The sequence below is a fragment of the Musa acuminata genome, chromosome BXJ1-6, assembly GCF_036884655.1.
Source record: "Musa acuminata AAA Group cultivar baxijiao chromosome BXJ1-6, Cavendish_Baxijiao_AAA, whole genome shotgun sequence".
NCBI classification, from domain to species: Eukaryota; Viridiplantae; Streptophyta; class Magnoliopsida; order Zingiberales; family Musaceae; genus Musa; species Musa acuminata.
This window is the reverse complement of record NC_088332.1, coordinates 33,750,457-33,778,192: the sequence shown is the minus strand read 5'-3', so window position 1 is coordinate 33,778,192 and position 27,736 is coordinate 33,750,457. Positions and strand designations below refer to the sequence as shown.

General features: G+C 34.7%; 1 protein-coding gene across 5 annotated transcripts; it reads left to right on the top strand.

Moving 5' to 3' along the window:
- Positions 1–1,702: 1,702 nt before the first annotated feature.
- LOC135676706 (protein disulfide isomerase-like 5-4) lies at positions 1,703–19,371 on the top strand. Of its 5 annotated transcripts, XM_065188167.1 has the most exons (16): positions 1,771–1,875; positions 1,997–2,039; positions 2,618–2,708; positions 3,852–3,946; positions 6,284–6,341; positions 7,930–8,114; positions 9,334–9,391; positions 11,055–11,095; positions 11,192–11,266; positions 13,266–13,322; positions 17,115–17,181; positions 17,337–17,483; positions 17,873–18,097; positions 18,635–18,796; positions 18,870–18,947; positions 19,048–19,371. In XM_065188167.1, exons 3-16 carry the CDS (start codon positions 2,688–2,690, stop codon positions 19,123–19,125), a joined length of 1,347 nt encoding a protein of 448 aa, XP_065044239.1. In that variant the 5' UTR covers positions 1,771–1,875; positions 1,997–2,039; positions 2,618–2,687; the 3' UTR covers positions 19,126–19,371. The 5 variants fall into 5 exon arrangements, with proteins under 5 accessions (XP_065044238.1, XP_065044239.1, XP_065044242.1 ...); XM_065188166.1 differs by lacking the exon at positions 1,997–2,039 and having other exon boundaries at positions 1,703–1,875; XM_065188168.1 differs by lacking the exons at positions 1,771–1,875; positions 1,997–2,039; positions 2,618–2,708 and adding an exon at positions 7,331–7,658 and having other exon boundaries at positions 3,864–3,946.
- Positions 19,372–27,736: the final 8,365 nt, after the last annotated feature.

Below are 27,736 nucleotides of genomic sequence, written 5' to 3'. Positions count from 1 at the left end.
ATCACTGTTTACATGATATTTTGCAACACAATGGACATGTTGTTTGCATCTTGTCTTCCTGCAAATACGAGAAGAACATAGAACGGGAAGACCCCTCCTCCATGTGCAGCAGCATTATTGTCAACTCAAAAGTCTACACGCTTAAGTTTCAACTTGAACTACTGATAAAACAAATGCAAAACCATCGAGAAGAACAATCTTCCCACCATCCCATTTTGACTCATAATTTGCTCCCGTGTATTTACGTGAGAGTGGCACATGCAAGGCAGTAAAGGGAATACGCATCAAAGCGAAACACTTGTCATCCTACACCACTTACAGTTATTGAAATTTTTATGTTGTTATTGAAATCAAATACTTAGATATAGTTTAACGTCATCTATTATACTGTCATCTAGTTTAACTTTTATATATACTGTCATCTATTCAGAGATTGATATGCAAGGCACAGGACTACTTAGATCGATGGTTTAAGGAGAAAGTTGAGGGGAAAACTATAATCTCTCAACTATGTTCGTGAGATGCACCCGCGCGTGTCCCTTTAGATCATGTCTATTTATAAACGAGAGCAAAGGGTTTAGGATAAAATATTAAGAGATTTCCTCCCATCAACATTATCTCTTAAAAAATCTTATTTTAAGTAGATTTCTAATCTATTGACTAAAATATTTCATCAGTTTCTTATTTTAAGATTGAGCCTATAATACTAGTAATTCAATCTCCTATGATCTAATAATTTTTCATCTTATAACCACTCTTACTTGCAATTTCTCAACTATTATTATATGGGTAATTTCTAAAACCAATCATATGATTCTAAATTCAATTATGCACCTCTCTGATATCAAACAATGGTGGGCTCTATTACTGATTGCTGATGAAAATTTTCATCTCAAGAGAGTCCTTATTATAAAGAAATATCTATTAATGTATAAATAACAATCTTTCTTTTGGTATTTTACCAGAAAACTCTATCATAATGGATTTTTATCTGATGATTCCCCCTATATTCGTTTTTATGTTGGGGCACTTTTTTTTTTTCCAACTTGGACGAAAATATTCTAAAAAACATTTACTAAAATATTTTAATCATACATTCTATTCAAATTTTAAAAAAAATAAGAAAAATGATACCAATCATCTTAGAAACATTAGGACATGACTTTAAGATGATTAATATTTTTTATTTTAAAATTTTTATAATAATCAAATATCAAAATTAAGGATTTTCTTTTGAATAACATCTATGATCAAATCATTTTGGTAAAAATATCGAGGATTTTTTCGTCCAAATAAAAAAAAAGGGATACCACATGGAAGGCATCATCCAGTAAAAAACTAATATTATAAACATTTTCAGATAAAATGTCTATTTTTTAATTACTCAAGACTTTATTTCACCTATTTATGCATTGATGCTAAACTCCACAAATGTAAAAGTTTATCGTCAATAGTTCCACAGATTTCTATATTGTACGAATCATTTTCCATGCAAAATAAACTTCGATCTACACAAATTTGCATTTTCCTTGAAAATTCCTATTTCAAAATTCGAAATTTTTTTTATTTAATTTGTCGTCAGACGCTGAAATATTAACTGTGAATAAACAAAAAATCCATTGACTTTTTCCTTTTAATTTATTATATATTTTCTTGATGGATTGGCTTCTTATTCGAGGGTAAAAGTAATTGGTAATAAGAGGGTTATCGAAACTTAAAAGCGGAAGGGAGAAAGACGGAGTCTCCTCTTTCTCGTTCTCGCCCTCACTTCGTTTCGGATTAAGATCTGAAAACCCTAATTGATTTGACGAGGAATCTCCCAGTTTCGGGAGCCATGATCTCTGCAAGCAAGCTCAAGTCCGTAGATTTCTACAGGTTTGATCCTATGGTTACGCACCGATTCCTCCCCAAGATCCTCGCTTCCTTCTGCAACAATGCTGTTTCTTGCGGACGGACGCTTGTCCTGATCCCGTGACTCCTTTCTTGTTGTTTCCAGTAGATGTTCCTTCGGTTTGGGATGATGGATTGGAGAGATGAAGGTGGAATCCTGGACGTTTCTAATTGTTTTTTCCGTTAGTTCTGTTGTTTCTTCAGTCTTGGTTCACCGGAATGACGATTGGTGAAGGGAAAGTGGAATCTTCGACATTTCTAGTTGATTTTTCGTTAGTTCTGTTGTTTCTTGATCGTTGTCGCAGCTATCTGAGGATAAATTGGGGAATGCTAGTGCTTCTTTGCTGATTCCAATCCCTAAATTTTGCTAGGAGAGTGAAATATGAACCGTGTCGCGTGACATGTTAGATTGATGAACTAATACAACTTTTGTGTTTTCATCCATGTCCTTGATCCCTTTATGGATTTTTATTTGTGATGAAGAGTCAGTACATACTTTCTAAGAAAGTAGACGTCATTCCCAATTCAGGTTATAAATTAAATTTACATACTGGTGTAAAAGAAACGACCTTGTGATGAAGATGATACAGTTTGAGACGCATCTGAACCATATATTTATGACTTCACGATGAATCATTTTTTCAAACCGGGAAATATTTTTTTTAGAGAACTACTGCAAAGCTACTTTGCTACTTGTTGTCAACTAATGCTTCTTTTTCAATTACAGGAAAATACCTCGAGATTTGACTGAGGCATCACTTTCAGGTGCAGGATTATCTATCATAGCAGCATTCGCCATGATGTTTTTGTTTGGAATGGTTTGTCCTTTTCCTTTTTCTGTTTACTCATTTACATGATTGTCTGGAAGAAGAGAAAAGAGATGAAAGAGCATGCATTTACACCCAACCCCTTGCAGTCATTGGCGGTTTAGGATGTATTTATACTCAACCACCTACCATGTCGATGTAACGTCTGCTTATGTGGCCTAACCACATGCTAATGTGGCATAACATCTGTTGACATTGCTCAACCACCAGCTAAGGTGATGTAACCTCTGCTGATGTGGCTCAACTGTCAACCAAACACAGTTCAAGTGCTCCCTATGTGACTTACACGTCGTAGTCGACCTGCTGATGTGGTGACCTTCGCCGCTGAGGTGGAGGTGTCCACATGTCAGTCTTGGGATGGTTCATTTTGTCCCCTATCAATGATCTCTTCATATTTTGTAATAGAAGGATAGAAGACTGTTAGGTGCCCTTATGACAAGGGATGACAGTGGGTTGGTAATTGGAAACTTAACCAAAAGTTTAGCCCGATACAAGTACCTACCTTCCTATCTGAACCCATCCTAAACTCAATTAAAGAGTACATAACCCAAGTTTAAGTGGGTTGGTTAGACCTGAGTATCTGCAAAAAATGTGTCATCATACATAGTTCACACTATGAATGAACATGGTAGGGTATGTCACATGAATTGACTAACCACCTAGTTATGCCAACTCATACCCAAACTCAACTTAGGTACCTCCTTCGCCATCCTAGTTTGTCTCTAACCCAATTAAATTATATTGGAACCTGGTTTAAGTGTCAGATATGCCTAGGTCCTACAAAGAGCCTATCCCACTGTCATCTTTATTTACGAGATTCCGTGTTTTGGTGTAATATCTGAAGCAAGAATTTCTCTATGAAATTTTACTCTTTTTGGTTGTGATTAGCCATCTTAACATAAGGGCTCTTGCTACAGTGGATAATTTATAAGGATCTTAGCACAATCCACAAAAAATTCTTTTATTGTGCTTTATGTTCCTACATGAACAATGGGAGCTATCTTTAAATTCAGTCTTTTGGTTGAAAAAAAATCAAAACTTTGATCCACTTCATCTTCTTAGCAAACAATAATTCCTATGTCATACTTGTGGATATTTGCTTGTCATAGCTGTGGCTCAATTTTTTTTTTTCAGGAGTTGAACAACTATTTGACAGTGAGCACATTGACATCTATAATTGTTGATAGGAGTTCGGATGGGGAGTTCTTGCGCATTGATTTCAACATAAGGTTGAACGGCGCCGTTCATCTTTTCTGAAATTTATCTTGTGAATGATTTGGAAGTGCTACCATGATCTACAGATATATGCTTGCTAACACTTTTTTATGCTGTATGCCTACTTTCTCCCTTTCTGCATTAAACATCCATCTTTTAGATATGTGCTAACAGGGATTCTGATATCTAAGTTCTTTAAAAACCAACAGTTTATCTTTAAAGCTACTACTGTTGGGAGATTTTGATTTATGAGACCTTTAACAATTTGGCCAGTGTTATACTTAAGCTACTATTGCTTGAAGTGTTAAGCCCTCGGTATCAAGAAGTTGGGAGTTCCATACACCTTGAAGATTATGTACAAGTGTCATAACAAAATAACACATCTTTAAAGACTCTCAACTTTGTTTTTGTCAATGTGCTACATAATGTGAATGGTAACTGTACCATCTAGTTTAACATATAATCTCTGGTTATCAAACACATCACGTGAACACAAACTTTGGATGTAGGGGTAGGACACAACATGACATGGACAAAATTGTGAACAGAATATGATATTTATATATAGTTTTATATTTCGGGAAGGTTTTTATTAGTAAAGACATGAAAAGAAAAAACATAATGAAAAGTCATTCACATCAATGATAGTCACATCATGCAGTTGGCACACCTCTGTGCTAACGAACATAGGCCAAATTTTGGTTTTTTTATCCTGACACTTATAGTATCGGTGTGGTGGAGGAGGAAGAAGGAAGGACGAAGAGGAAGAGGAAGAGGAAGAGAAAGAGGAGAAGAGACATACCTGAGAAGTGATTAGGGCGAAGATCATGTGTGGCGGTGTCCAGTGAGGTCGTAGCAAGCAGAGGTCGCTGGTAACGAAGGCATCGATCATGGTGGGAAGACAGAGGTGAGAAGTCGCAGTGAGAAGTTGCAGCATCGATTGTGGCTGCATGAGAAGCAGAGGCAGCACGAAGGGGGATTTAAGGTTTCCCACTTTCCCTTTTATATTGGCAGACCAGACTGGGGTGGGTCCACATATCGGTTAATGCTTGGAACGATATGTGCCGCCTGTTTCGTGCCGGTCCATGTGAAATGGAAGTCCTTGGTTCTCACCAATCTTCATGACATGATATGCTTCATTACCTACACTTGCAAATTGGCTTTGTAGTGGTTGATTTATGTCATTAGTAAATTAAAGGCCAAAGTACATGTTGCCGCAATGGAATCCTATTATATATGCAAAAAAGGTGCCAATCCTGCAAATTATATTAATCAACAGTGGTATGGTACTTCTACCAAAACTTTAAAACATTATATTAATCAACAGTGGCATCGAAATAATGTTTTAAAGTTTTGGTAGCAGTACCATACCGATCCCTGGCTTCACTAGTATGAGTTTAGTACCGACAATACCAACACATGGTACCCACCAATATTATTGATCGACACCGAGAAGGCGTGAGGAGGAGGACTAGGAGAAAAAGAGGAGGAGAAGTACCTGTGAGTGGACGAGCGAGCAGCGGGTGGCACAAGGTACCTACCGAATGGGGATTCCTTGGGAGGGGGGGAGGGGGGGGTGGGAGAGGTTTATGTAGGTCACTGAGAGATAATCTGTGAATTGGACTGGGCAAAAAGCCTGGTTTGCATCTTGGTTCCGGACAGTATTTTGGACTATGATCAAGACAGAGTGTGCAAGATGTTTCATCCTTAATAATTTGATGACTATCAAAAAAGAGAAAAGAAAATGTCTCACAACTCATCTTAAAGGAGACAAACATAAAAAGTTCTTTAACTTGATGATCCAGCATGGTGGCCTAAGTCTCATCATTGTTGTCTTCATCATCATACCTACAATCGAAATTATGTCAGGTGTAGAGGCACATCAATGATTAGAGATGAGTAAATTGGATGGATGGACCACATTGAGGATGACTTCATGCATCATGTCCAGAGATCATTGGCAGTTCTAGTTTACTTTCTTGAGTACTAAGGACACAAGATAATAGTCAAAACATTAACTCCTCCGAACTCATAAACATTTGGTACAATTTTAAATAGTTTACTCGATAATTCAGAAATTTATTCTTTTTATAGTATATAAGTTGAAAACTAGCTTCAAGTTCATCTTGTTATTTTCTAGATGGTGCTATAACATGGTGCTTTGCTCCTTCTGTGTCAAATATCTGGAACATTGCCTATCTGTTAATTTGACATTTGATGCGTCGTACTTGCTATGGTTAATGCAAATGGACTTTATCTATCGTCACTATAGGTGTTTGAGCTTTTTTTTGTTGCTATAGAATCATATTTCTTGGATATTCTGACTGTTTACATGTGCAATTTATTTGTAGTTTCCCGGCATTATCATGTGAATTTGCATCAGTTGATGTGAGTGATGTACTTGGAACTGTAAGTTTCAATCTTTATCATTGACTATCATTTCTTCTATGGATGCCTTTTTTTATTATGTATTTTGCAATCCCTGTACATCTAGTAGATGCTTCTCTAGTTTATGAACTAATCATGGCACATTGTGCAACATCATCATCATGCTTGAATGTGTTGGATCAGATGACAAATTTAATAATTCAACTTAGTATGTGATATTCGAAATAATAATATACATAATATAATAAATAAATTGAATATGATAAATAGATTATACAATAAATGTCAAATGTCTATGATGATCATGACCTTTTCTAGACAATCTTACAATTTAATCCATGACAGAACTTATATTATGTATCAATCTTAAAAAGGTTTTTATCTAAAATGAAGTTCTATGCAGAGCAATGTTATTGTGCCAGCATATGATTAGACATAATTATACTTAGATCAGATCCGTCTAGACGTAGCTTGACCAGTTCCCTAAAAACTCTTGGTTGAACCTAATCAATTTAATATGATGATTAGTTATGTGTTATCCATAGCTATCGGTTCATGTAGTCGACCAGCAAAAGATCCATGTAGCTGACCTGAATAATTAGAAGTTTACGGCTTTGTTGTTGTTGTTTCTATGGGTTATCCACAATAGGTTTTGGCATATTACAAGTTATGGGATAATGGATTGTGAGTTATGGAGTTGAGAATCTGGATCTGATCAAGATCCATAAGTTATTGGACTCCAATTTGCAACTAAATGGATTCATGTCTGATCCTGCTCACATTTACAAGTTCAAAAATTATAAACATTTTATTCTTTCCTTTTTTCCTTTGTCATTCAGTATTACTCTCTTCCTATGCTTAGCCAACATGCCATTGCCATTGTCCCCCTTCACCCTAGTAATGACAACTATGGATCTTGGTTCATTATTTGCATGAGGAATTGCAAGATGAGGAGTTGATCCCTAATGTAGATGATGGCTCTCAGTGATGATCACTAACAATGGTTACAGCCTTGCAGGTGATAATTGGTGACGGATGCATCTTGTCATCGAGTCTTCATTTCTCGACAACGATCACAACAATGATGTAATGTTGATGTGGATAATGTGTGTTGCCTATGAATAGGTCATTAAGGGATCGGGGCCATATTGGACTTGTAGCCCTCTAAAATCAGGTCCAATGGGCTCAACAATATGTAAGGGGCTATAGCAGTTTGAGACCATGAATGTATATCAATATGACAGTATTTGGAACTTAGCCAAAAGAGGTGATTCCACCCCTATTCATATCTTGACTTTAGAGATCCACCAACTAATTGACAGGCTTTGGAAGAGAAGGGTAAATGTTTACCGAACTCGTTCACTATATTTTTCTACACTGAAGTTGTGGTTATGGGCTTTTTTCTTTTTCTTGCTTTTGTTATAAAGCTAGCAGAACAATGTACATTATTATATTAAATGTTTCAATATGTATCTGTTATTTTTATCTGACATCTGACATGGTCTGCTTTGATTTCCTCTAGTTACAAAGTGAGCTTCAATAGCTTTACCTGGGATATTTTTGTATTTCAGTTTGGATTTAACTGCAATCCACATTCAACAATTTGCAGAACAGGTTAAATATTACAAAAACAGTTCGAAAGTTTTCGATAGATCTGAATCTAATTCCAACCGGAGCCGAGTTTCACTCTGGACCGATTCCAAAAGTTAGTAAACATGGAGATGATTCTGAAGAAGAATACCTTGATGGTTCAGATTATTTGACTGCTGAGAATTTTGAGAAATATGCACATCGGTAAGTATTTAATCTTAAATTGATTAAATAATTATATATACCTGATATTATTTTGATTCATTTGTAGCATCAGTATCCTCTATACAATGGCTGCATGATACTCAAGTTATTCTAATTACTTACAGATACAGGAGGTGAGATTTGCAATTTTACCATTCTATTTTTGCTTTAAGCTCAGGAGTCACTTGATTCTGGAGTCATAATGACTAGGACCAGAGGGAAACCTATATTGAATACTTTGAAGCCAGCCAGTGTGATCTTATCTGAAAACACTTGTAGTTTTTCTAGGAAAGAGTAAAGCTCTTATTTGAGCAAACTTAACTGCACAAGGTTAACTCGTTTGCTTGTCGAAATTTTAAGTTGATTCAAACCTAATCACTTAAAGCAGCAATCTGACTCTGGATTAGAGAGTATGGATTTTTTTTTACTGAACAATTCATGTATTTGTGTTTTATAAATTTCTAGACATAGAGTTGGTTGATTGTTATTGACAGGATTACAGCTGAAATCCATCTGAGATGTCAATTGTTTTTTTTCCCCTCTATGATTGCCTATCCTGAGGACAGCCATTAGGTGTAAGACAGTTTGGCTGAAGCTTGAACATGGAGACCAGTGAGATGAGGGCTGACAAAATAGCTAGGTTCAAACATTCTCCTGATGACATAAAAAATCAGCTAAGAGGTTGAATATATAAGTCATTGCTTTTCTAGAGAAGAGTTATCAACACCCAAAACTTAGGATTTTAGCTAAAAGCTGAATGTAGTTGGACCAGTTGGCCGGTGTATACCTATTCAATTAGTTAAACAAATGTGGACTGAGCGATTCCGGTTGGTCCAATCTGGAACAAGGGTTATATCTAGGTAACTCTAATGAGTCAGTCTTCCTGTCTGCTTATAATAGTTAGATATGGGGATACTAGATGGTAAACCTACCACTTGGTATCCTTATTATTCTATTTTTTTAGCTATTTTCCCCCTTTTTTTTAGAAAAATCTTCATTCCCATGTCCTCTCTTGCTCTTGCTCCCATTCTCTTCCTCCCTGATGCCTAGTCCCTACCGCTCTATCGCTGCCCTTTGATATTCTATCATGGTACATGATCGTAGCCTCTTTTTTATGACACACCATGCCATATGTACAAATTTGGTAGGAGCATGCCCATCTATTAGTTATTACCAATAGCAATTTCCTTATACACATTTGTTAATAATTTTTTTGCAGGTATTCGATCCTAGTTGTTAATTTCTTTGCACCATGGTGTTATTGGAGCAATCGCTTGGTAATGCTGCCTTGTCTAGCCTTGCATGAGATATATGATGTTAAATGTTAACGTTTTTTTATGTTATACAGTGTGTTGGACATATATTTGATCTAGTCTTTATGAAAAGCTACTTCTACATCCATCAGATTATGTATTCTTGTCTGTTACAAAGCTTCATGCTATGTTGACACAAGTGGTCATTGTATAATATGGGGAGAATATAATAGTGAGAGAGAGAGGGAGGGAGCAAACAATAAAAAAGAAAAAAAAAACATAAAAACAATAGTTAACTTTTTTAAAATTTTTATAATCAGCCTTGAAGTCCAGACATTTTGAGAGTTTAGTAGAGATGATCCCACTACCATAGTGATGTAGTATTGTTCAATTAGAGAGCAGTTGGACATATTCATGTAGCTTGAAGCTAGTTCACTCTTTTATGTTCTCTTATCCAGTAAACTTTGCTTTTTCTTTTTCTTGTTTTTCGTGTTGGCACCCCATTTCAACAGGTGTTATTTGCTGATGGCACCTACTGATTTGGATGTGAATTGACACATCCATGTTGTAGAATTTTGATCTTTGAGTTTTAGTTTTTTACTTGCCATATTCATGACAGATGTAAGTAGATTGAACATGAAAACTCGAAGAGGCATGAGGCATCCATGAAATTATCACTGCACTTGCTTTCTTGTTTTTGACAACAAATACATACTACTACTTTGGAAAAAACTAAAGAGATTATAATTAAAGAAGATGCTACAATCTCCTTTGCTAGTATTTCAAAAGTAAATAGCAAAATTACCTAAGCTCAAGTTAATAGTAATATACTCATCAGACCTTACAATTGAAGTTTTAACCCACATCTGATATGGAATTAAATCAGGGTGTTACAAACTTGCAATCTTCTTTATTTAAGGGCTTGATATCATCGTTAAGGTCCAACATAACCCAAAATCAGACCTTAGCATGGTGCATGTGAGAATTAGCCCAGCGGTGGCTCGACGTTATGTCATGCCCTCCAGTCTCGTCCACGGATAACCCTTTTCTACTCAAGCCTCTCAAAAAGTGGTGTATCCACTATACGAGGCTCCCGGTAATGTGATGTTTGAGGAGTGGCAATGTACATAGCCTTACCTTTAAATATTTAAGAGGTTGTTTTCGTAACTTGAACCTTGGTCTCTTAGGTTGCACAGGAGCAACCAAAATGAAACTTGAACATGTGAACGAAAATGAAGAGACCTAGTTTTCTCGGAAAAAATTGTCACGTACAAGTGAGTTCTATATTTACAGCTTGTCCTCTTACGGTGCTGTTGACTTGTGAATCATGTGTCATCAAAATGGAGCATGCTTATAGGAACACTTCCATAAATTAGTGACATTTCCTAGCTGATCAAATAAAAAGCTCTGGTTGATTAAGTTGTAGCCGTTAGCATCCTTATTTATAAATAAGCTGAATCCAGTATATGAACATATCCTTAATATATGTGTTTCATGTACTGCCCCCAAAACTTTTAGTAATTGGGCCCCACATGAGTTACTCATTTTCCTGATAGCGCAACGTTTGAGAGTTACATTTTTAACTTTTTCTGACTAGCCATTATTTATAATGACATGTTTCTTTAACGAATGCTTTGAAAGGGTTGTATTCATTTTCAATCTTTGTATGTTTCATCATTTGTTTTAGAAACCATCATGGGAGAGAGCAGCTAAAATAATAAAGGAGAGGTATTGTTTTCAGCTATATCCTATTCCATTTTGCTTATTCTTTTGTTCTATTCTTGAGAGTTATTCTTTTTTTCCATTGAATATTTGTATCTTCAGATATGATCTGGAAATCGATGGACGGATTTTGTTGGGAAAAGTTGATTGCACTCGAGAAGGAGAACTATGCAGAAGGTACTTTCCATGGCAGCGACTTCTCTTTTTTAAACTTTATCATGTTAATTAAATTTAGTTATAAGTTTTAAATGCAGTAAGCTTTTGTATTATTCTGCTAACCACTTGAGGTAGTAGAAATTTTCCAGTTATATTATTTATTTTTGGAAAGTTTAGAGCCTTTGGTTGATGAGTCTGTTTCATAGCTTTTGTAACTATGATATTAGGAAACTGCAGCAGCTTTTTGGTTAATAGCGCTTACGATAAATAGAAATAACCAGATGGTTTCATTATAATCGAAGAGCTAATAAGTTTATGGTTATTTTAAGCAAGGTTTGCAGTCTCAGTTACTCTGCCCGTCCATTCTGGTGTACCATGTGTTGGTATGCTAGAACGTACCATGAACCATTGGGGGAGGGAGAGAGAGAGAGGGGTGGGGGGTGGGGGGGGGAGTGAGAAGAAGGAACTGAAAATAGAAGGAAGAAGAGGAGGAGGAAGACGTAAGAATTGGAGGAAGAAGAAAGAATGAAAGAAAAGAAGTGAAGGAGGTGGCCTACCAGAGTGTGGGCAGCAAGTGGGGGCCATGCGGGGGCCTCCTCATGAGTCATGTCCCTGTCCTAAATCCTAATTAGAAGACAAAAAAATAAAGAATTAGATTCGACCACCCAGTTTGGGCTGGTCCATGTACAAGTACATGGTCGTATCCGTAAATACCAGCCAAACCATATTAACCTAGCTATTTTGGCAAACCTTGATTTTTAGAATATTATTTCTTGACCTTTAGAATAGTCTAGCCAAAGCTACACCACTGCATTTATGACCTTTGGTTGATGAGTCTGTTTCATAGCTTTTGTAACTATGATATTAGGAAACTGCAGCAGGCTTTTTGGTTAATAGCGCTTACGATAAATAGAAATAACCAGATGGTTTCATTATAATCGAAGAGCTAATAAGTTTATGGTTATTTTAAGCAAGGCTTGCAGTCTCAGTTACTCTGCCAGTCCATTCTGGTGTACCATGTGTTGGTATGCTAGAACGTACCATGAACCATTGGGGGAGGGAGAGAGGGGGGGTGGGGGGAAGTGGAGGAAGAAGGAACTGAAAATAGAAGGAAGAAGAGGAGGAGGAAGTAAGAATTGGAGGAAGAAGAAAGAATGAAAGAAAAGAAGTGAAGGAGGTGGCCTACCAGAGTGTGGGCAGCAAGTGGCAGCCATGCGGGGGCCTCCTCATGAGTCATGTCCCTGTCCTAAATCCTAATTAGAAGATAAAAAAATAAAGAATTAGATTTGACCACCCAGTTTGGGCTGGTCCATGTACAAGTACATGGTCGTACCCGTAAATACTAGCCAAACCATATTAACCTAGCTATTTTGGCAAACCTTGATTTTTAGAATATTATTTCTTGACCTTTAGAATAGTCTAGCCAAAGCTACACCACTGCATTTATGATTGGCTTTGTGCTATCTCAGAATTGCCAAAAGACCTTGAGGATTTAGGAGGGTTGAATCATAAGGTGTATCAGAACTTGAACAAGAATGTAAACATTTTACATGACATTCAATACTGTTTTCTCTTAACCATTTAATTTCTTTTGGAACGTTATTAGAACTTACTTTGAGGTCGACTATAAGCTAATTTTGTTTACTTTATGGTTTATTGTGCCTCAACTAAGCACATTTAATAAAGGAAGAAATCATTAGAAACAGGGAGAAGAATGCAGACAAATGAATCCCGATGGACGATAAGAATCAGAATCATGATCAGAAGAACTATATTCTTAATTTGACTTTGTTTTTTTTGTAGTACATTCTTTACTGTGGAAAACTGAATCATGAAATATGTATCACTTGTATTCATGATAATTAGAAACTTAGTTGCTTATACTTACAGAACTTTGCCTTATGATTTTTAAATATTCCAGTACTTCTCATGCTTTGATTCTTGATGTCATGTATGTTGTCTTTGATCTTTGAAGGTATTTTCAGGTATATTAATTTGGCACAATAAAAAAACTTTGCAGGCATCATATTCAAGGCTACCCATCTATTCGGATTTTCAGGAAAGGAAGGGATGTAAAGTAAGCGCAAGTCTTTACAAACTGTTCTACATTTATGATGACAGATATGCTAAATTAACTTCTTTATATATAAGCTACAGTTTGTAAAATAATGTGGTTTATCATGGTATTTAAGTGACTTATTTACAAAAGCTTGCTAATTATAGTTCTTAGTATTTAGCTTTGAAGTAATGAATGCCCCAATGTGGATAGATTGTCATTGTCCAAAGTCTTTTTATTTACATATTCATACAATGGAAGCACCTGAAAGCATTTAAAGTTCTATGCAGTGTAAATGTTGAATTAAATTCTACTTATCTTGCATAATTACTTGTAGGATTTAGTTTTTATTTGTTTTATGGTGGTAACATACGCCGTAGGATTTCTTGTTACTTATTAATCCAATTGGGCAAAATTTTCTAGTATTACAATTTTCATGGACATACAACACAATTACCTGAGTGTACTATTTGGCTAGGAGATGAGTTAGATATAGAGGGATGAGTAAGAAAGATAAATGTGTTTCCACAACCAATGATTTAAATAGGTGCTCGGGCACTCGCCTAGGCGCTTGGGCGAGGCGAGGCGAGGCCCGAGTGCCTCGTGTGTAGACCAAGCGACGCTTCAATGAGGTACTGCTTGGGCACTTGCCCGAACCCAGGCGCTACTCGCTTGGGTGAGTGCCAAGTTCAAATAAGCAAACCGAACCAGACTTACGTAGTTTCCTACCCTCAAAAGCCACCCTTCACACTTGTGTGACCTTGAGCCAACCCTAGCGTTGCTTCTGCCTCTGTACTCGACGCTTTTTGTCGCTGCCTCCGCTGTAGATGTAGCCGACCGAGCCTTCCTCTATCGTCGACGGACAAGTCTGACGACCTAGCAAGAGCCCATAGCTTTCTTCCGTAGTCACTCCGTGTGCAATTCCTTCCATTGTCGAGGGAGAGGACCACAGGTTCCTTCGCCACCGACGGATACCTTCTGGAGCTTCTACCACTGTCGTCGCTGTTGTCCGCAGCTTTTGCCACTGTCGCTGCTGCCATTCGCAGCGCTGCCGTAGCTATCTTAAACTAATCCTTCGTCACTATTGCTACCAACTTCTTACTGCTGCCTTATCACCATTGTTGCTATCACTTTCTGTCGGTTTTTATTATCAATGACCCTTTTATCCCCCTCTATTACTGTTAACAGTTCTGGTCTCCCCCTCGAACTACTATTAACAGTAAGTAATATACTGTTGACAGTATATTTTTAATTTAATATCATATTTTTATTAAAATAATTATATTTTTTAATTATATTATTTTTTTTTATATTTTAATATTTTAGGGCACCTCGTTTCGCTCGGGTGAGCGCCTAAAGCCTCGAGCATTTTGGGACTTTGGCACCTTTTGACGTCTAACCCTTTTTAAATCACTGTCCACAACTTTTTTACCTGGCCAATCCTATTCCACTTAATCCCTTTTTCATGGCCATATATCTTTATGGCTAAGGAATGGAAGATGTTTCTCCCGTTACGTGAATTAAATGTTTCATTTTATACAGGAAAATTCACCCCTTTGATACATATGATATAATGTTGTGAAAATATGATATATAAGAAGTCGAGTTCCTAGAAGACATGAAATCTTAAATATGTTCACTTATTGTATTGTTGTATAATTTGTTGTTGGCGTCATGGTTTTCAATCTTGACCTCTTGCTGATACTGGTTTTCAACCAAATTGGTACAGTACTAGTACAAATTGGACTGACAAGTTCGAGTTTTGAACCTCTCCAAACCCTTTTAAACCATGTTTTTTTAATCTACATGTGCTTCAATAACGATTTAACATGTGTGCTTAAGACTTATTACTAACCATACATCATATATATATATATATATATATATATATATATATATATATATATATATATATATAATGTATAATGTATGATATTTCTCTCAAGGGAGTCTGTTTTGCTTGGAGTGAAACAAAATAGGCGGTATGCATTGTTCTAGGTGTGGACCGGTATGCGGACTACCTGTTTCGAGTGATCCAGTCCAACTTAATATAAAAACAACAAAAAAAATTAAACATCGATTAGGGCTCATGAACATGAGCGCTCTTCTCACAGGCCATGTGGAATCGACGTCGCCTCGTTACTGTTGTTCGTTGTCGTCGCCGTTGTCATTCGTCGCCGCCTACCATGCGAGGACGCTCCCTCCTCTTCTTCTTTCTTTGTCCACTGTCGTTTGCCGCCGCCTACCTTCCTGGTATGCTCCCTTCTCTTCTTCCTTCTTCCTTCTTCCTTCTTTCTCCTCCAATGCTCCCGCTCCCTCTCCTTCTTTCTCATCCTCCACAGGCTTCTTCTTCCTTCATCTTCCTTTTTATTCTTGTTCTTCCTCCTCCAATATGCCTTCCTCTTTTTTATTCTTTCTGCTTCCTCCTCCATCGTGCCTTGCTCTTCTCCTTCATCTTTGAAATGGTAGGATGTAGTGGTATGGTACATGGTCAAACTGGTATGGATCCATTATGCTACGGCATTCCTTGATTTCTCTTACCTCCATTTGATATTAATGAACTATTTTACCACTGTTGAATCAATCAGTGATGTATGTAGCATCTTGGTCACTAAATTGGTTTTGGTAGCATTTGCTGTATCAGCATAATAGGTTTAGGAGCATTGTGGTTGCTGATGTGAAACCAATTGTATGTAGTACAATTATGATGGCTGGTGAATAGTACACCTATCATCATTAATTGTTGTTAATAGCCATACAAGCTTCAAATATAACAAATTTGGACCAATTATTGATGTTATATGTGGCCCATGAAATATGCATTGGTAGGAAGGTTGTGATGAGAAGAAAAGTATCTCTGACTTGACCTCAACTAAGCTTTCGCATCTCTTAAAGTCATCAACAGTCTTCCTCTGACCCTTGCCTTCATAAATTTTTATGGTGGTTGTGGACCCATGATAATTTCCTCAGTGGCACAGTATATCCATGCTCCTTGTCCAACTGTACACTGCTGTGTCATAGAACATGTGACCCCTTTCCATCATTATAACTACTGAATACATTGCTGTTATGGTTCCTGCTATCACGGATTGGGTATTAAATAGAGAAGTCTTGTAATCCTCGAACTCTTGCACATCATTGTTAGCTAATGGGTCCTCTGCTTGTGGTGTGCTGATCTTGGCCTTGTGTGGATAATTAAAATTACTGATGTTAGCATCTTAACAATGGGTTTGATAAACAGGAATAGTGCCACTAAGGTAACACCCAACTCTAGGTAGATTGGGTGAAAAAAAAGGAGGAATGAAGTGAGGATGACAGGAGATTCTTTCACATGGATTTGTTCACATCATCAGAGTTGTTCAATGGATTGATCAAGGGCACTATCTTTCTTTTGATAAATCATGCTAGTGGATTTGGAGTCGGGATCTTTTCATATGTTGCTTCAAAGATGAGTCTTTAAGTGCTTATGTTCATTTATTGATTCAAGAAGGCGAACAAATGCAACCTTTTGTTTAACTCTGTTTCTGCTGATGGCCTGTATGATCATTTTAAGGATGGGCATGAATTACACATTCCATGAAATTTGGTGCATCTTATGGCTTCTAACATTCTCTTTTCTTTCTTGTGTGCAACAACTTTATGCTTATTGACCGCAGCTCTGATAAGCTGAAAGTAGATTTTCATTCATCTTTTCTAGTAACTTCTGATTCTTTTTTGAAATCCACTAGAAAGTCTGTGAAATTACAGAATCCCTTTGATTACTAGATATGTTTTTACTTTCAGTAATTTCTGTTACATTGGCAAATGTCACAGGGAAAACCACGGACACCATGAACATGAATCTTATTATGGAGAGCGTGACACAGATAGTTTAGTAGTGGTATATGCTGGTTGCTCTAGTTGAATTATTTAATTTCTGAAGCTATTATTTAACATTATTTTCTTATGCTGTTTCATGTTTATAAAATTGAGGTTCTTTGATCTCATTCACCAAACCAAGACTCTATGAACTTATTGTTGAATTGGAAATTTTAGGCAATGGAAACTCTTGTTGCTCCCATTCCAAGATACTCTAGTAATATGGTATTGGCTGATGAGTCAAATCACTCTGTGGAGACAGCAAAACTTCCTGCACCATTGACTAGTGGATGTAGAATAGAAGGATTTGTACGTGTTAAGAAGGTAAACACCTTGTCACTTCTGTATGAGATAATGTGCAGTTCAAATATCATTGATTACATCTTTGCTTCAGACAATGGACAACTGTAACAAGAGGTAGCAGACCTTATTTTTTGTTCAGCTAAACTGGGTGACTTATAAGTGCTTTCTGCTTGTTTACTCGTACATACAAGCCACTCGTTACTTTGTTGAACTTGAGTTTGTTGATCGTTTTATGGCATAACTCTATACTGTTCCAATGCATATATGTCAAAAATACTTGGTGTTTGTTTATATTTAATTTTTTATGTTTCATGCTTGTGTATTCACTTTTACATGTTAAACTAGAGATGCAAGTTTTTTTTTTCTTTTGGCTTAATTTTAAAGTTTGCTTTTGTTTGCTAATTATTCAGGTTCCTGGCACTCTTGTCGTCTCAGCTCACTCTGGATCACACTCCTTCGATCCATCTCAGATAAATGTATCGCATGTTATTTCACAATTTTCTTTTGGTAAAAAGCTCTCGCGGAGGATGCTGTTTGAAGTGAAGAGACTAACACCATATCTTGGTGGAAGTCATGATCGGTTGATGGGCCGATCATATATTATTAATCATGACCATGCTAATGCTAATGTCACTGTAAGTTTCAATAACATCTCTTCTGTTGCTTTATAGTTTTCTTCTTTAGGATTCTCCATCATCCTCGTCAGGCAGCTTGTTTGATGTCAAGTGACTGTAAATCCAAATCATGATATACTAACCAAAAAGAAGTGATCTTGTCCTTAACCAAAAAGAAGTGATCTTGTCCTTTCTTGTATCTTCTCACTGATTCTTTTCACGATAGTTAAACATAGATGGCCATTTATGGAAGCCATTAAACATAATTTACCTATTAAGAATTTGCATGGAGAAAGGAGACAGGCTTTTTGTTTGCTATTCTAAATTAGCCTAGATCTTTCTTGCTATCAAATGACTGTTTTGATCAAGATTAACATTTGATAATGAAGATGTTTTGCAAACCACAAGAACAGAGCAGCAACAAAAAGAAAAACATGGGTGGTGTTTGATGCAACCTTTATTTGTGTAGCTTAAAACACAGATTTTTGTAGTTGAGTTACAGATAAACTTTCTGACTACTCGATAAATTCTGACTATGGCCTTCGTCTAAATTTGCAGATTGAGCATTTTCTCCAAGTTGTAAAGACTGAAATAGTGTCGAGAGGATCTTCTCAGGAACTCAAATTGCTCGAGGAGTATGAGTACACAGCCCACAGTAGTTTGGTGCACAGTCTATACATTCCTGTAGCCAAATTCCATTTTGAGCCTTCTCCCATGCAGGTTGGCATCTGTTGCTTTATCAACTTGAACAAAATTTAGATAATCCATATTGAGATGCTGATCTACATACCAGGTTTTGGTAACTGAAGTTCCGAAATCCTTCTCTCACTTCGTCACCAATGTTTGTGCCATCATTGGAGGTGTATTCACGGTGTGCACCTGTTCTGCTCAGCTGATGATGCATGCTTTTTGTTGCCTTGCGTTATTCTTCAGAACGCGGACTTTGCTGAATTGTTACTTTGATTTTTCAGGTTGCAGGAATACTGGACTCCATTTTGCACACCACTTTACGCCTTGTGAAAAAGATTGATTTAGGCAAACAATTTTGACATAGAAGAATGAAATCAAGCACTCAATTCTTTGCCGATCCCATTAGGAATCATGATCATGCGTTTCTTGGTGAAGTTTTCAGCAAATGCAGCAATAGCCATTGTATTCCTAATTTATTATGATTTCTGCTGTGGAAGACATTTCTTCCTGAGCATTTGCTCTTAAGACCGCCGAGGTATAATTTGTTCCATGTCAAGTTAGTAAATGAAATGACAGGAAAGAGCTCCTTAGCATCTTTTGGGTTATTGAAGTGTTCTTACAAACCGCAAAGAAATGACTGCGTCCCATTTCATTTCGTTTGGTTTGGACTCCCAAAGGGAAACAGATAGCCGAGCTATCAAAAATGGATCATCAATATTAGCATCTTTCGGCCGTAATAGTGATGCGTGTGACATTCCTAATTCACTGGAGGTATGAGCTACTTACTGTCCGCCATGCATACATAATACAATTGCAAGATACGCGAGCAAAAAAAAGGTTGGGTCGTGAGATCCAACGTTTTTTACCCACTTGCATTCCTGTCTGTATGCTGACGGGCAGTTTGAGATGTTCAATCTTACACTTGAAAGGAACTCCTCCATGGATACTTGTAGAAGAAGGTGCAACGACAGACGCACAACAATTCAATTCCATGCCCGATAAGCAAATAAGACAGCTGCATGAATCGAACTACGCACATCCGATCCTTCCGCTGCAAATAAAACGAGATCCGAGTGACGGTGATCAGATTGTAACTGTTGAACGGCAGGTCGATCGGCTAGAAATGGTAGAGAGAGAGAGAGAGAGAAACAGTGATTCGGCAGGACAACAAAAGCCGACCGTAGTGAGTTTGAATCTATTGCTCCAAAACAACCACAGTCCGCCGATGGTAGCGGTTCTGATCACCGGGAGCGAGAGTAAGAAACTAGAATCTGGTGCTTTGTTTTTTTTTTTTTTTTTTTGTGGGGCTTTTTGACGCTGGACTGGTACGCGGTAATGTCACCAGACGAAGGTCTTCGTGACATCAATTTTTTGTTTTGGAGACGCGTCGTTCTCTCACGGCAATTTCACCGCGGTTAGAATGGACCATCTGTGGTCTGCTCACCGTCGTGATAATAAGAAACTTGAATTTCGACGATTTGATGCCATTTTTATTTCTTCGAGGCTCTTTATCGCCAGGGTGGGGGCGATAAGCTTACTCGAGAGCCGTCTTTAACTCCTGCTCTCTGTCATCGCGACTGTAACTGACAAAGTGCTTTTTTTCTTCTTCTTCTTCTTCTTCTTCTGTATTATCAACCATGAGCTCTTCGGTCCTGCTGGTGGTAGTGCAACGTCTCCTCGTCGGAGCAATGAGATTCGTCGTCGTCGACTCTTCATTTCCTGGCTCTCGCCCTCTCTCGTTTTCTCTCCCCTTACCTCATTTCTTCGTTGAGTGGAGTGTCTTGCATAGTCTCTCTTTATTCATTTGTTGGTGACATTGAAGTCGTCGGGTCCAGCAGCCACAACGTGTGTGAGCAGGTTGAAGCCAACCGGGTCGATGACGTTGTTGTGAGCATAAAAATCAATCATTCTTATGCTTTCATTATAAGAGGATTTTTAATATAAAATTCTAAAATTAAATAATAATAATAATAAATCTAAATTTACGATGCATATATTCAGAAAGTTTTTAATCTAATCTACAAGTGCACACACGTTGTGAAATAGACTTATCTTCTTCTCTTTTTCTATATTTCATTAACTGATAACATTAATCACAATGTAATTATATCTATGATATATCTTACCTTATCATTAGGGCCATATAATCTAACATTCTCTCACTTGACTCATTAATTAATTGGTAAGATATAAAAAATTTTAAAATTAAAATAAATAAAATAATTTTTTTTAAAAATAATTTTATTTAATTAAATTCTAAAGCTTTGAAAAAATATTTTACATGTACATATGAATTTTATAAAACAAGTAAACATATCCAATAAACATAATACCATATTAAGTATGACTAATAATACGAATCATAACGATTATATATCATCAGTGTCATACTTCCTTCAATGTATCACAACATTGTTAGTTATTTTTAATATAGTCCAAAATGACCCATGTAATTTATCTTGTCAGGATAATTCTATTAGCACTATGTACATATATAAATGTTAATAGGATAGTGAAAACAAATTATGTAAATAAGAATGTTGATTATAATGTCCAATTAGATAAATATTATCGTATCTTTTATGGGTTGCTCATAAACCTAATCATAACAATATATTCTTTCAAATACGTTAAGCTATAAATCATAAGTGAATGGATCAATAGTCAATATAGTATAACTCAAATTCTTAATTGACATTAATTATTTATGGACTCTTTTTTTTCTAATCATCAACTATTTTATACCACAATATATAGAGTTACAATAATACTTACTATTTTTAGAGAAAAAACTACTATGATATGTCACAAAGTATCTTTAATGATTTAGCAATTGAGTCTGACCATATGAAGTCCTGAGATTAAATTTTACATCATAAGACATGATTAATGACCTTAATGCATACTAAAAAAATCAGCTTTTATTATTGTAATATAACAATATATTATTTTATATTTTTTCTTATAAATTTTCCCTCCAATTGATATAGATATAAATCATAAAGTGAAATTTCTGTTATCAATGTAATATCATCATTTCAAGCTAATCTAATTTCATAGATATAAGTATATAATCTTTTATCCTTCCTAGATATCTTTTTTTTTTTTTTGTAGCCTTTTAGTCTTTTTATTTCTAGATAACTTTAATATCTATCTAGTATTTTAACTATAAAACTGATATTTGATCTGCTTGAGTATATAATAGACTTTCAACCATGCATATATGAAAAATATTTTTTATCTTTTTTTTTCAAGTCATTTTAAGAATACTTGATTTGATTAAAATTTTTTTACTTTTATCATTTACTAAATAAAATTATAAATTAAATCTTCTCATGACTCGGTCAATATATCTTTTCTAAGACAATCCTAGTAATCCTTAAAATTTATCCCTAAATATCTCAATGCTAATAACATAAAATATCTCATTCATATCAACTATCTTAAAATTTTTTATAAGAATTATTTTAGTTCAATACAATAAATCAAGATCATTGCTGATAAGCAAAATATTATTTATATATAAGACTAATATAATAAACTTACTCCCATTGATCTTCAGATATAAATACTGATCAACAATATTTTTGTAAGTCTCAAAGAGGTAATGATATCAAGAAACTTTATATATCATTGTTTGGAGGCTTGTTTAAGATTATCAATGGATTTTCTAAATTTACATACCAAATTTTATATTTTTTTATTTTCTCTCCGAATCATTTATGTTAACCTATATAAATCTAAATCCCCGTTCAGAAAGCTTGTTTTCACATCTATATGATGTTACTAAAAATTATAATAAGTTATTAATATCATAGTAATTCTTAATAAGTTTATTTAAATAAATCAAAAAAAATCTCATGATCAATGCATTCTTCATGAGTAAAATATTTCACCATAAGTCTGGGTTTTATATCATTTGATATTACCCTTTTGAGTCATGTTTATGTAATAGACACTTTTATAGGGACAATTTGATGAGTTCTCATACACTATTTTTGACTCATTGATTTTAGCTCTTTTTTTATCGTACTATATCATTTTCTAGAATCATTATTTTTCATGATTTCTGAAAATAATGAGAGATCCTTTTGGTTCATATATTATAATTTTGATAAATATACCACATAATAATAAAAAATTATAGGTCTCCTTTCCCTTTGAGATATTCTTAAAACTATCAATTATCATTATTTAACAAGTTCATCAATGATAATATTAATATTATGTGAGAGTTTATTAAATAATTTTGTTATTCACCTTTATCAAATCATTTAGTAATTTGAGGAATAATAATCTCTCAAATATAAAATGATAATGAAATATTAACCTCTATTTTCTTAATATCAAATTTATATTTTTGAGATTTTTCAATCCTACTAATTCGTTATCTTCTAGGAATCTTACATTATGATATTTAACTATTCTTGTACCATGATTAAAGCAATAAAATCTATATCCCTTTTAATTTTTCTAGATTACCAATAAAATATCTAGAATCGTTTTTGAATCCAATTTATTTTTATGTGATTTGAAGATCTTTATCTTTGTAGAATAATCCCAAATATGTAAATATATCAAGTTAGATTTTCTACCACTCTCAAAAGAGTTAATGTAATTGACTTACTGGGAAACTCATTTAAGATATATATAATCATTTTTAGAACTTCTCCTCACATTGATTTAAGTACAAGAATAACTTATCAAACTCTTAAAATAGTAGATTTTATCTTTCAACAATCTTATTCTACCATGGTACATCTAGTAAACAATATTGAATATAAATACCCATTTTTCTATGACTTTAACAAAAGAATCAAAATTATGATCTGGTTCACCATAACTACCATAAAATTTATCACCCTTATCCCACAATTTTTACTTTTTTATCTAATTATTTTTTAACTTCATTTACATATATATAAAGGTATCAATAGAACGAGACTTTAGATAGTCACATCTCAACAGGTAATCTATAAAGGTGATAAGATATCTCTTTCCACTAAAACAGAAATATGAAGTGAACTATAGATGTAAGCATATATAATCTCAAAGAATTCATATGAAAGAATATCTTATTCCAATATTTAATTATGAGATTATTGTAAACTCAATATTTATATTAATTTTATATAGATTATTATACATAATTAAAAGTTAACTTTTATTGAAACATAAACATACTGAGTTTACAACAACCAAAAGGAAATAATATCATGATAATTTTAGATAATGAACCTAATTTTCTAAAATTATAGAAACATAATATATTTTTTTAATATCTATCAAATGGATAATCTCTGGATGTAAGCGATAAGTACCAATTAATAGTACTTTCACCTTTAGATGATTTTTTATAATAATAAATATTTCATTCTTTTTTTATTTTTATAATAAATTAAATATATATTATTGGTAACTAATTTTAAAGCAATCAAACTATCAAGTATTGAAAAAATACTTATGTAATGTTTGATTTAAAATATATAAAGGTCAAACATATACTTTTTTTTTTCCAAACCAAACCTTATAGTTCTGACCTTACTTACCATAAAGTAATACTTTACTATAAAAAAAAAATTTATGAGTTTATATAATATTTATAAACTTGGGTGTTTCACGCTTTAATTTTTTTTTATTATTACTCACTCCTTGAGTAGTACTCAAAATATTATGAGTCTTTATTATTTTAATCTTAATTCTTTCCAAACACATATACTAGTCGGCTAATTTAAGTTTCACTTATATATAATTTTATCGTAGTGAATTTTAAATAAGCTAAACTAAGAAGAAACAGAATTAAGAATAAGTTATACAAGAAAAAACTCGACTATAATTATGTTCATTGTTCTTGAGTTTACAGCTTTATCAATCATATTAAGGATATAATCTCGAATTCCTCATATATTGTCATATTGAATTTTAATCAGTTTTTTTCATTTATATGTCAGCCAATAACTTATTAGCAAATTTAAATTAATCTTTAAATATTCTAGTGTGTTAGTTATATACCGTAACGAAGTCTAAATATTTTTAATAATTATTATAAAACTGAGTCTTTTAAACCTTTCTGGATCATGTATCTCAATTATTTATTCTATAGAACTTTTAGTAGTTAAGTCTGTAATCCTTTCAATGATCAAAGTCTAACACACCCAATATAAATTACATATGCTTAAGTCATTTATAATAATTTAATCTTAAAACCGTAGGGACATTTATCAAAATATAATAAAGGAAGCACCACTATAATAATATAATATAATATTAATACTTTAAGTTTTTTAATAAATATTAAAGTATTGATATCATTTCTATTTCTCATTTGAATGAAATATTGATATATCTAGTATTCATACAAAAAATATTTATGGTGAACCGATACAATTCTCATGGAAGAGGGTTGCTACCTTTAGATATATAACCCTAAACTACAAGGATATCCAAAATAATATTATCTTACCGCATTATATAATTATTCAAAATAAATTTTCTTTTAGAATTTCTAAATCTTTTAATTGTGTATGTCATTATGAATATTATTTTTCTTAATGTTATTTAGGATTAATTCCCTAATGTAATTTTATAAGTTATTGGTTTAGACTATTTTAGCAGCTATAAGACCAATATAATAATATCCTATTTAAGATTAATTCTCTAATATAAAATCTTTATTATAATTTATATCTTATAAGCCTATCATCCCAAGTCATTTTTGCAGCTACCAATTAGATTAAAACTTAGGGATATGAGTTACAAATAATATTTATCAAATTTCTTCAATCTAATTTGTATCGAAATAGTTCAATAATAATACAAATAATAATCATAAAAATTATCAAATGTTCATCAACATAAAGAAAAACTCATACGATAACTATAATAATGATGAAAAATAAATCATGCCTTTATATAAAAAATAAATATTATTTCATAATTTCAAACGTATATATGTAAATAATTAAATAAATATCCAAGAATAATAATTAAAATTTTATGAATATGTTTAATGAGAAAACTATAAAAGAAAATCATAATTTTTAATTTTTTAAAATTTTGCATGTAACTCTTATACCGGTCAACCCTATTTAATTAGGCAGACCCATAATTGGGTTACCTAAATTAGGCTCATAGATTTGAGCCAATCATTCATCTAATTAGGCCTATTAAAATTAAAGTTGATTAAAATTTAACTATTCCTCGAATTCGATCAAAACTTAATTGATCAAATTTAAATACAGTCAAGTAATATAAAAATAATCATAATTAAGTCTAATAAAAAGTATTTAATTATAATAAATCAAATTAATGAATTTTATAATTGAGAACATAATTTAGAAAATTTTAATTTCTAAAGGGTAAAAGTATAATTTTACTTAGAATATATAATGAAAAATTTTAATTTCTAAAGGGCATAAATGAAAGATAAAATTGAAGGACATAGACTAGAATTCTTTCATTTCAATGGGTAAAAATATCCTTGAAAAAGCCCTAATTTATAGATATTATTTTTTAAAGGAACACTATATTCTCGTCTTAAGCAACAGTTTAAGTGTTTTGCTCGTCTTAAACCAAGGGGGGAAGAAAGAGAAAGATCTAAAACTGGATCGGTGAGGAATAAATAGCTGGATCAGATGTAGTTAAGTATCTCAGAAAGGACTCGAAATCTGGTATTCAAGCCTAAAACTATCGATCTAGTGTTGCAGGATTAGTGACAGAAGATATAATAGAAGAATTCAAGTCTGACATCGACAACAGATAGATTTCATTCGACAAGCAACATCGCAACGCTGGCGAGATAACAAGCGACTTCGAAAGGGAGGGACAAACGAACTACTAAACAAGCAACTCCAACAAAGGAAGGGACAATAAAACCGGTAAAGTAACCAATTAAGATATTAGGCATCAAATGAATTTCTACAACGGATAGGTTGGCAAGATAAGATTGTGATTGAGTAAAGAAAAAGTAATTAGAAAGGAACACCGGTTTGGCATGCGGTTATCTCAGAGGAGATCCTTGTAACATTAAACAAAGTAACTGCATCCTCGGAGGGTAATCTCACCGCTATGCACGTGCCACATATACTGGGGCCGTTCGAACAAGGAACCGTCTACGATCTGCTAAAGAAAGTAGAATTTGGACGGTTTGGTACCATTTTCTCTTTTCTATTTTCGGCTGCTTATCTGCAGAATGTTGGGCGGTGAGCGCATCCGAGAGTCCTTTGGCTCTCTCGTGCTGCTGCTGCGGCAGGTCTGTCTCTCCTCGACTCGACTCGACTCGTTCATCTCCTGGATCTCGCCTTCTCTCTCGTCTTCAGTCCCATTGCGAGGTCTCTTACATTTGGTGGAAGGTCTTGGACATCTCTATGTATTCATCGGCTTCGTTTCAACGTACGTTCAAACAATCGGTGGGCGACACTGAAACCAGCGGGACCGTCGGGCACAGTAGATGAGGAGGTCATCGGCGTCGCCCTCCCAGGGAAGGTCGTCGAAGAGGGAGATGGCAGCGCCCAGACCCGAAAGAGGCCTGGGTTGATACCGGCGCGGTGGAGGTAGGTAACAGGGGGCCCGAGAGGCTAATTGGTGGAACCGCGGAGTGTGGCCAAGGGCCAAATGAGAGGTGGCCACGGATGAGGTCGGCAAAGGTCGCAGGGAGGGGGGGAACGAGGGTTGAATTTGTGGAGAAGCCGACGAACTGGTTGTCTGGGCCTCTGTGATGTATAACTCCATTAATTAGCAAGCTCTCCCTTGCACAGCGGACGCGGTGTCGGAGTGCACTGGAGCGGCGCTGGCGCACCGCCGGGGGGAGGCCCACTCCGACGAACCTGTTCCGATGTCAAGCTGCTTATAAAGATTAAATTCATTGGAATTAGCTTTGCCAAAATTTACATTATAGAACGGCCGTATTATCTACGATTTCATGGCTGGTGAATGGTAGCTTCATCGTACTTCAGTGAAGACACCAGATGA

Coding starts and splice junctions, on each gene's coding strand:
- LOC135676706 (XM_065188166.1), top strand. CDS start 1,835: ATGATCTCTGCAAGCAAGCTCAAGTCCGTAGATTTCTACAG. Junction 8,115..9,333: donor TTTGAGAAATATGCACATCG/GTAAGTATTTAA, acceptor ATTTTTTTGCAG/GTATTCGATCCTAGTTGTTA. Junction 11,267..13,265: donor GAAGGAGAACTATGCAGAAG/GTACTTTCCATG, acceptor AAAACTTTGCAG/GCATCATATTCAAGGCTACC.